The sequence below is a fragment of the Schistocerca serialis genome, chromosome 1 (genome assembly GCF_023864345.2).
Source record: "Schistocerca serialis cubense isolate TAMUIC-IGC-003099 chromosome 1, iqSchSeri2.2, whole genome shotgun sequence".
NCBI classification, from domain to species: Eukaryota; Metazoa; Arthropoda; class Insecta; order Orthoptera; family Acrididae; genus Schistocerca; species Schistocerca serialis.
Window position 1 is genome coordinate 279,993,030 of NC_064638.1, and position 11,438 is coordinate 280,004,467.

The window sequence follows — 11,438 nt, forward strand, 5'->3', positions numbered from 1 at the left end:
CGTTTATCAGTCGGATGTACATTGTCAGACACTGTTCCGGAATTAAATAAATCCGTCGTACTTTGTGTATCCTGATCACTTTCTTTAGACAAATTTGCCTGTACGTTACTTGAATTTTCCAAATCGGGTGTGTTAAGCTCTGCAGCGCTCATTACCATAGAGCATTCTGCGTCATCAATTGTCGTCAAGTTAACAGACGAGACAATTGAGTTCGTTTGTTCATCATTAAGGTGAAAGTCATCATTAGTGGTTGGAATGCACTGATTGTTAGTGAACGCAGGATTGTCATCATTACGTTGCGTATCACAATTACTATCGGTCACATTGTTTAAGTCGGTAATTTCATTCACAATACTTCGCGATACACTATTCACAGTCTTTCGCGGCATTTTTACAATAGTCAAAATTTTTCACAAAACAAATCAACACAGTGCAAAAGCAACACACAAATACAACAAAGCAACAAACTGCCGTTGACCTGTAGAGAGAAAGTCACAATATTATTAACAGCGTTGCGCTAAATCCTAATTATATCTAAGCAAACAAGAGCAGATATCTGACTGTCGCTCAAAAGACTCTCAACGAAATACGATCCTGGCAGGGTCGCCAAGTGTAACCTCCCCACCGCAATTTTAAAGAAAGAAAATAACGATACTAATTAGAAATGGGGAGCCAAGTGTAACCTCCCCACAAAATTTTTAAAGAAAGGACGATGCTAATTAGAAATGCTGATTGACATGGCTCTAAGCGTAACCTGCCCACAATGAAATGTACTGACAATGGCAACAAAAATGTGAAATACGCAATCTGACTCAAATATAAATCCTTCAAAAAATTAAAGTCCATTCAGTGACAAGAAAATTCAATTAAACCGAAATATCGGTCTTTGGCCCTGTGTAAAACAATCAGAATTAAAGTCTTACCTCAGAATAAATGGATGTCACATATCTGCTCTTGTTGTTGCGCACCGCTTGGAGGAACTGCATTGCAAATAATAATATTCTCTTTTTTTTTGATTTTACTGGAATTTTTCTTCAAAAGAAGTGGAATGAAATGGGAAGTGCAACGAAATCTTGAGTTCAAATAAAAAATTAAATTTTTGAGAAATTGCTTTTGAAATAAAAAATTATTATTGGGAGACTTGTTGGAGAATAATTACAATAAATAAAATTTTTCATTATCTAATGATTATATTAATTAACAGTATACCTTATTCCTCATCTTGACCATTGTTGCCGACCGCCTACATCACACAACCGCACTGGGCTGTTACTACTGACCGACCGCTCTGCATGACGACTACAGACCGAGTACTGCTCTCAACTAGACAGAGCTACAGACTCGCAACGACTGAACTGACAGACTCGCAACGACAGACTGACTGCTACTCTGCATAGCGACAACTAACTCGCAAAGACTACTACTGACTGAGAACCGCTCGCAACACTCGCGCGGTCAAGCGCATACTCTCTGGTCACAGATGCTACAATGCCTCGCCATCGCTGCTGCGTTACATACGTGTTTCAACCTCCCCATCTTTACCTTGATTTAAAGAAACGGAAAAATTGTGAGAATACTTACAATGGATCCAGTAATATTCGAACCCTTTATTATCAGAAGATTTCGACTGTATTCCGTTTGAGCTCTATGATCGATAGTTCCAGATACGGCTTCATTCGCTTGTCCAGCAGATGCAGTCGAGGCTTCATCAGTATGTTTTGTAGCTGCGTGTTCTTAGCCTTCCTGGTAGCATTTTGAGGAAGCTGATCTGTGGGGGGACATTTAGAAACAGAACTTCGACTCGTGTTACATTGTTGTAAATTATGTGTAATATACTATGATACGCGACAAAAATCTTATTTTCATGAAGTCCACTCAAAGAAACCCAAGGTTTTAAGTTTCAAAACTTACATACAAAGTTTGGGAAAACAGTCTTCAGCTTGTAAATTCTAAATGAAGTTGAGCAGACCGATGTCAGTATGGCTTCTACTATAGCTGTTACAGACACGTTACAAAATAACATTAAACAAGAGCAGCAATGTTGCCAACCATTGGTGTAAATAGGGTACGAGTGCTAGGTGTTGCACTAGATTTGTAGTTTTCAGACAAGCGAAAGGAAATGGGGAAGGGTGAAAGATAAAGGAAAGAATGATGGCTTAGCAGAGGGTACGGGGGGAAGGAGGTGGGATGAAGAAACGAAAATACTGGTGGGCACTAAAATGGGAAGGGGTCAAAGACGTATGAAGGACATCAAGAGATGACTCGGATTGGTCCTATGTTGAGCAATTGTCCCATACAACCTACCTCTCGCTTTTATGGGGATTATTGTCTCTTGTTCTCGCATGTTAAATGTAACCACTCTCGTTATACGAAGTGATCCAACGTAACGAAGAAGTAAACGGTATATCTTGAGTTTTCTGTTTTGTTTGACAGGGCTCTACATTGATCGGCTATGCAGCAATGAAAATATAACCATGTTAGTGTTGCAGGTAATGCGACTTTGGAGAGTAAGTTGCTCCACGTTTTGAATCGTGTCGTACAAAAAGGAATCATTGCAGCATAAACCTTTCACTTCATTTAAAATGATATTGGTCTCAATAAACGAACAAATAGTCTATGCAACGACGATGGAGCAAAAAAAGACGTACGCTGGTGGTGGGGGGGAGGCAAAAATCCGAGCGAATCCTGGGTTCAGTTACCGTTAGAGTGGCGCTCTACCAAAATTTCTGTTCGGTTCCTTTAGTACACTACGTAAAAGACGTAGTAAATAGTAGGGTTATCAGTAGCATTGGTAGCATTGGTAAGAAGAGAAACATAAATGAATGTGTAACAAAAAAACTGAGAGCCAACGATTTCTGTTTGTCTTTTTTTTATTTCTTGTTTTGAGCATAATTAGAAACGTATATCGTTAACTATTACATCATTGTGTATTTTAGACTTTTACACAATATAAATAGCTTTTTATAAGTAATAAAGTTAGCTGTTATCGCAACTTGTTCGCTTTTATGTAATCAAAAGCAATTACTTTTGATGTAAATATATAGTTTTCATCCGCAAACATAAAAAAAGAATAATTATTGTTGTTATTTTGTACTCCGTCATGGTCAAAGGCAATAGTTTCCTGTTATTATTGATAAATGCGGCAGTTGTTTATGCATAACAGAAATATGTTTCATATAAGTTCAATGAAATATTGGACAGATGTTTGATATATTTTTTGCGTTGTTTTTATTTTATCTTTTAGTTAAGGAAACTGCGTTCTCTAGCATTTTATGATAAACCTTATTGTTTTCTTTATTTTTACTGGCTCAAAGCACTATGGGACTTAACATCCGAAGCCATCAGTACCCTAGACTTAGAACTACTTAAACCTAACTAACCTAAGGACATCACATACATCCATGCCCGAGGCAGGATTCGAACCTGCGACGGTAGCAGCATTGCGGTTCCGGACTGAAGCTCCTAGAACTGCTCGGTCACAGCAGCCGACTCTTTACTTTTACTACAATTTCCCTCTATTTCACATTTCAAATCAACAATTTTTGAAGAAAACCTGACTTAAACATTGACAAGTTAAATTTTGCCGTAAATACTGCTTATTTTTAAGCAACAGACAGATGTACAACAACAATGTTGCGTAGGTTTTGCGGCCTTTTGTATATACTCCCTCAATCTCTAGAGACGGTGTACTGCTTCCGGTTTTTAGGGGAATCTAGTGAGACACCGATCGCATACTTAAAGAAATCGATAGTTATTAGGTAACACTTGATAGCTATTCAACGTATCTGAGGTACAAGTAACACGGGTACTACCTTAACTGACCAAAGCTACTGGGCAAACTGCCGTAGCCTACGCTTGGTTCTGACAGCCTAAGGTAGCCTACGGTAGTTGCACAATTGTAGTTACCATAACTGCGCCACTGGCAGACGCACTAAAGTATCACATCAAACATTATCAACAATGCTGCCAACTGTCTGATATTACACTGTACACTATTAGCTGAATCCATATACTCAACAATCTTTACTATACACCTAGCGGAATTCAAATATTGTAAGCAAAACAATAAGCAAAGATAAGCTGTCATAAGATCTGTCGCAAGTGTGGTCTTCTCCTTGCACAATAATTAACCAGCAAGACCCTACCCTCGATTCTTTAAAGAAAAACTGTGTTCAGCGTATCTGAATGCTAAAGACGTCATATCTCCAGAACTATGTGTCATCCAATCACATAATTTTTCAGGTAAATTCGATGGTACATGAAGACACTATCTGAAAAATGTGTTGCAAATAAGGTTAGTACTAACGAAGTAATAAATTAAAACCCCATGCTTCATAATTACGTTGTACTGCTTAAGCAGCGAAAATATAGTAAGCGATAAACTTTTTTCCTGTCATTACTTTGTGTGGACGTCAGCGACAAGTTTCAAAAAGTTTGTTGATTCTGCTAAACGCTCTCATTCGCAAATATTACATGAATATGTTGTAGGTTATTTGCGCATTGTGGTTTACACTGTCTCAATACGTATACACATTTTCCAACTTTAAAATTTGACTTATTGTGTTGAACCTAGAGTTATAGAACTACTGTAGTCTACTGTAGACTGTTATAAGTAAGGGAAGACTGTGATAGATTTCGTAAGAACTTTGGTCAGTTAAGTTCGTACCTACGGTGCATGAACGTTAGGTGTGTTGCCTACCTATCGGGCGTTATCTCCTTTCAGTCGCTTTGTTTGCGTTTGTGATCAGTATCTTACTAGATTCCCCTAAGAACCGGAAGCGGTGAACTGTCTAGAAACTGGGCGAGGATATATAAAGGGACGAGTAACCTATGGAATATTTTTGTCCCGCATAGTTATCCTCCTGCCTGTAACTTAAAAGTAAAATGAACTGTCTACAAACTGAGTGAGGGTGCATAAAGCGCCGAGTAAGCTATGTAAAATTTTTGTTCTGAATACTTATACTCCTGCCTGTAACTTAAAACTAAAGAGTATTTATAGCAAAATTGAAATTGTCAATGTTTAATTCAGGTTTTATTCGAATATTGCGATTTGTTACGTGAAACAAAGGGATGTTGTTAAAGTAAAGGAAAAAATATAGATTTATCTATAACGCTAGAAGATGCAATTTCCTTAACAGAAAGGTAAAATAAAGAAACCCGCAAAACAAAAGTATATCATTGCTTCAGTACTTCGTGAACTTATAAAAAACATGTTTGTGTTATTCATAAAAAGCATTTATCAAAAATAGGACTGATAAGGAGGAGGGTCAGGACGGTACGTCATCTGTTAAGACATCAGGGAATAACTTCCATGGTAATAGAGGGAGCTGTAGAGGGCAAAAACTGTAGAGGAAGACAGAGATTGGAATACATCCAACAAATAATTCAGGAAGTAGGCTGCAACGGGGAGGTTGTCAGAGGGGAGATATTCGTGGTGGACACATCAAACCTGTCAGACTAGAAGCAAACTAAATAAAAAAAAAAGAAACATGAAAGTCTTGCCTTTGATCATGACGAAGAATGCTTTATTGAATACAAGATAACATATTTTTACTTGCATCAAAATTAATTGCTTTTCATACATAAAAGCACAGACGGTAGGCGACCACCAAATTTTTTATAGTCATAAAATGCAATTTACATACTGTACTGATATAAAATATACAATGGACATACTGATTGATGCGCGTTTCTGCAAAGAATCACCAAATTTTTTATACTCATAAAATGCAATTTACATACTGTACTGATATAAAATATACAATGGACACACTGATTGATGCGCGTTTCAGCAAAGAATCAATCAAACAAAAATAAACAAAAATGACAGAAGTCTTAGACTCACAGTTTCTCCTAAACACAATCATTTAAATTTCTTTTTCTACCAATGCTACCAATACTACCGGTAATCCTGTCATTTACTACGTCTTTTATGTAATGTTCCAAAACAACCGAACGATAGTTTTGGTAGAGTGCAACTCTAGTTAAACCGTTAACGGAAAATTATACCTCTGAATGAGCTGATTATAGCAGCATTTTAAATTTTTAAATTCGCACAATAGTTATATGATATACTAAAAATCAAATTTCTACTGCACCTTGAAGCCGTTAGATAGCCAAACCACAACTGTATGACGGCTTTAACTGTTTAGTGGTAATATATACTGGAGAGCCAAAGAAACTGTTACACCTGCCTAAGATCGTGCAGCGCTACCACAAGAACGCAGAAGTGCCACAATACTATGTGGCATGGACTCTAGGAATGTCTGAAGTAGCGCTGGAGGGAAATGAATTCAGGAATCCTGCAGGGCTGACCATAAATCCGTAAGAGTACGAGGGGGTGGAGATCTCTTCTGAACAGCACGTTGCAAGGCATCCCAGATATGTTCAGTAATGTTCATGTCTGGAGAGTTTGGTGGCCAGCGGAAGTTTTCAAACTCAGAAGAGTGTTCCTGGAGCCACTCTGTGGCAATTCCAACTCTGGGTGTGTGGGGTCGCATGGTCCTACTGGATTTGCCCAGGTCCGTCTGAATGCGCATTGGGCATGAAAGGATGCAGGTGATCAGACAGGATGGTTACTTACGTGTCACCTGTCAAAGTCGTATCTAGACGTATCAGGGGTCCCATATCACTCCAGCTGCATACGCCCCACACTATTAGCGAGCCTCCACCAGCTAGAACAGTTTCCTGCTGACACACAGCGTCCATGGATTCTTAAGGTTGTCTCCATACCCATACATGTCCATCCTCTCGATATAATTTGAAACGAGAATCGTCCGACTAGGCAACGTGTATCCAGTCATCAAGGTTAATGTCGCTGTTGACGGGTCTAGGCGAAGCGTAAAGCTTTGTGTCCTGCAGTCATCAAGGATACACGAGTGGTCCTTCGGCTCCGAAAGCCCATATCGATGATGTTTCGCGAAATGGTTTGCACGCTGACACCTCTTGATGGCCCAGTATTGAAATCTACAGCAATTTGCGGAAGGGTTGCACTTCTGTCAAGTTGACGATTTTCTTCAGTCGTCGTTGGTCCCGTTCTTGCAGTATCTTTTTCCAGCTGCAGCGACGTCGGAGATTTAATTTTTTGCCGGACTCCTGACACTCACGGTACACTCATGAAATCGTCGTACGGGAAAATCCCCACTTTATCGCTACCTCGGAGATGCTGCGTCCCATCGATCGTGCGACGACTACAACACTTTTTTTTCCTTTGTTGTCATTTCATTTCCCCAGCAGGGGCGGGCTGGCAGCAGCATAAGCGCTGCTCTTCAGCCGAGAGACATAAATAGACAGGAAGAGATTGAAAAACAACATAAAAAAGATAACATGGCGGAATATAGAAAAAAAGGCGGAACAGAAGAAAAGAAGGTATACAAAGCAGTGACTGTAAATCGGAGATAAAAATCTGAAAAAGTACGTTACACATAAACCACACACTACATTAAAAGGCACCAGGCAAAGTACGGCTGGAGCATAAGAATTCGCAGAACGAGTAAAACAGCCAGTGACGGACGGCGTAGCAAGGAACTGCAAACAATTAAAACCACATCACTAGATGACACTGTATAACAGTACCAAAAACACAGCACTAACACAGTCTACTGATAACAAATAAAAATCTGGGAGTATCTGCAAGGGTGGGGGGGGGGGTGAGGGGGGAGAGCAAAGGGAAATTCGAAGAAGGGGAAAGGAGGCAAGGAGGAGGGGAGAGAAAGGGGGATGAGGTGGGAGAGGCGCCGAAAGAGAAATGGCAAGGGAAGGGACGGGATGGGAGAGGTAAACAGCTAAGGAGGGGGTGCAGCGACTCGGGGAGTGAAGGAGAAAAAACCGCTCTGGGAGAAGGAGGCGAGAGGAAAGGGGTCCCTGGGGAGGGAGCAGCAAGGCCAGGTTATAGTTGGAAGGAAGGGTACATGTCATGGCGAAGTTTAAAATCCGGGAAGGGGAGGTGCTGGAAATTGCCCTGATGAAGGAGATGGAGCGTGTGGATGTGGAGAGAGGGAGGGATACAGCAATGTATAACAATTTTTTTTCTTTATTGAGTTTCGTTCCCCCCCCCCCCACACGAAGGGGGCGGGCTGGCATCTGCTTAGTATGCCACTCTTCAGCCTACAGAATTTGTTTTAAAAAGATGAAGATAATAAATAATAAAAACAGGCAATAAAATCGGAGACTTAAATTGTAACATGGCGGAAGATCGAGGAACTTAAAACATAGAACAAAGGGTTGATGATGCTAATAAAATACATATGAAGCAGACAGGTAAAATAATAGACAGACAATTCAAAAAACATGGCGACAATCTGGTTTCTGTTCGCAACACTTTGGAAAGATGAACAACACTGAACATTCACTTGAACACTGCACTAAAAAGTTGGCACAAATATGACATACCACATCTGAGGACAGATGGGAGGAACCTGGACAGATGATGGGAAAAGAAAAGGGGGGAAGGAGAGGAAAAACAAAGGGGGGGAAGGGGGAAAGGAGGCGATGGGCGATGAGGACCCATAAGAGGGGAGGGGCGTTCTGGGCAGATGCAACAGGGAGTGGGGAAAGGCAGAGGAGGGGAATACAAAAGAGGACTGGGGGAGGGGGGGAAGAAGTGAGGCAGGGAGAGGTTAGGCGGGGAGAAAACAGGATGGAAGGAGGGGGGGACGGGGAGCCCAGGGAAAGGACAGAGGAAAGGGAGGGGCGTGAAGATCAGAGTTCATAGGAAGGATAAATAGAGGGAGAGAGGGCATCATCTGGGAGGGGCAGTTGACAGAAGCCACCTTGGGAAAGGAGATGAAGAGTGTAGAGATGGAGGGCAGGGAGGACACAACAGTGAAGACGGGGCAGGGAGCGGGGATGGGAGAGGAGATGAGCAACCAGGGGGTGAGGAGGATCAAGGCGGCGGGAGGTGTAGAGTTTGTGGATATGTTCGAGGAAGAGGAGCAGATGGGGGGAAGGAATGAGGTCGTAGAGGATCCATGTGGGGTACGGGAGGCATATACGGAAGGCGGGGAGAGTGCATGGCACTCGAGGATCTGAAGGTACTTAGAGAATTTGTTGGGGTGGGGGGCACATATCCAGGCGGGACTGGCATAACAGAGGATGGGACGGATTAAAGATTTGTAGGTGTGGAGGATGGTAGAGGCGTTCAACCCCCATGTTCAGCCAGAGAGGAGTTTGAGCAGTCAGAGGCGGTTGTGTGCTTTGGATTGGACAGAGCAGAGATGAGGGATCCAGGTGAGGTGACGATCAATGGTGAAGCCAAGGTAGGTGAGTGTGCGGGAGAGGTGGACTGGACAGGCGCAAATGGTAAGGGAGAAATCCAGGAGCCGGAAGGAACGAGTGGTACGACCTATGATGATTGCCTGGGTCTTGGAAGGATTGATTTTCGGAAGCCACTGGTTACACAATGCGGCAAAAAGGTCAAAGTGGAAAAGTCGTTGTGACTGTTGGAGGGTAGGAGCGAGGGCAAGGAATGTGGTGTCATCGGCATACTGCAGGAGGTGTACTGGAGGGGGGAGGGGGGGGGGCTTGGGGCATATCTGCCGTGTACAGGAGGTAGAGGAGAGAGGAGAGGACAGAGCCCTGGGGCACACCTCAGAGGGGTTGTATCACAACGCTCAAACTCGCTTAAATCTTGATAACCTTCCATTGAAGCAGCAGTGACCCATCTAATAACTGCACCAGACACTTATTCTCTCATATAGGGATTGCCGACTGCAGCACCGTATTCTGCATGTTTACATATCTCTGTATTTGAATACGCGTGCCTATACCTGTTTCTTTGCCGCTTCAGTGTAGATCCGTATCTGTTCTCAGAGAGTTGCTGCGGTCGACGGCGGTAGAGCTGGCTGGTTACGAAGCAGTTGTGCTGCGCGGTGTGCCCTCTGGCGGCGTGGAAGGCGATGTTGACGTCGGTGCCAATGGGGACGACCCGCAAGCGGGCGCCATCGCTGGCGCGGACGACTCGGAGAAGCCCACCGACGACAAGGGAGGCGCGGCCTTCTCGCCGTCGGCTTCTGCGGCCGCTCTGCTGCCCACGCTGCTGGTGGCCGCTCGGAGGGCCTGAGAGGCGTCTGCAGATGATACTGGCTACCAGCGATAGCAAGTCCCAAGACAGTGCCCGCAATTCTTTTTAATTTACAGGAAACTTAACACAATATTGCGATACAATTGACAATGAGCCTAAAAGCGAATGCGAAAAAAATAAAATGAAACCGGTAGCAAATTAAGTTATGCGTGAATCAATATTATAGATACAAAAAAAGTTATCAATAAAATTTCAGATGCATAAGTGCTATGATGTGTAAGATTTTAAAGTTGTTAATGAGTTAGAGTGAATGAGTGAGAAAGACAGATAGATGACTGAATGAGGGAGAGAGTAAGAGTACGACAAATAGTGATGTTGTCAAATCAGTATTTCTGTAGATCAAATTTTTATAGCAGTGTCCTTGTTCCTGTGTCACTGATCACGTATACCTGCATGTATTCATTTTTTTCTGTCGTGCCTTGGGATCATGCAACTACCTCCTCTTCATCCACTTCTGATTGTCTCCCTACTTTTCCCAGAGGCTCGAATGGCATTACATTTAAGTTTTGTTCTTGTTCCAGTGATTTTCATCGATTTCCCAAAATTGCTTAAGATGAATGACAGGACGCTTATTTCTAAAGGCACGACCAGTTCCTATTCCTATCCTTCCCCAACCTGATCTTCTGCTCCGTCTCTAAAGATCACGTCCTAGACATGATGTTAAACCATAATCTTTCTTCCATTCCTATAGTACTATATAACTTATAACGTTACCAAGTGTTTGATAAGTCACTCCATGTATTCAAATAATAATAAATGTTTAAGCGCCTGTCGTGATATTTTGACAGTCGTTGATCTTTTGTTTGACGTCATCGTACGTCCTACGTCGTTAGCGGGAACACATTTTTGTAACCGATAACCTACTCGATACGCCTACAATTACCGCTCGCAATATGTCTCGTGGAACAATAGTGAGCAGACTGGTGACTGTGTAGCGTAGGTTTACAAAAGAGACAGTAGGGAAGCTACAGACACTGAAAATCGGTATAATCTGGCGAAACATATATTCAGAAATGAAAGCATAAATTCAGAGGTAACCCTATCACAAGTATTCACACATTATTTCACACGGAATATAGCCACTGGGCGAGCATACTTGCCGTACGGCAAGCTGAAAGTGCACAAGATCACTCACAAACACGTCTTCAGTTTGAAAACCAGTCCCCGGAGAGAGCGGTAATTGACGTACACTGAATTTCGCGATGTTGACTCTTCTCGAAACTGCAACGGAATGCGGCTGGATAGCTGCTCACCAGGTTATTTAATGGCTCGGTCGATGAGCTACAGTGCATCTCCACGGTACACGAAAAGGTCCATGTAACTAACCTAACAGGGGTGAGAGGTGGAACGGTTCCTG

At 42.3% G+C, this 11,438-nt stretch overlaps 1 protein-coding gene across 1 annotated transcript in view; it reads left to right on the forward strand.

The window, feature by feature from the left end:
- LOC126466081 (uncharacterized) overlaps positions 1-10,714 on the forward strand; it is a 309,668-nt gene extending 298,954 nt beyond the window's left edge. Inside the window, exon 19 of the mRNA XM_050096360.1 lies at positions 9,811-10,714. Within this exon, the coding sequence (XP_049952317.1) occupies positions 9,811-10,060 (250 nt within the window). The 3' untranslated portion in view covers positions 10,061-10,714. The remainder of the gene's footprint in view (positions 1-9,810) is intronic.
- Positions 10,715-11,438: the final 724 nt, after the last annotated feature.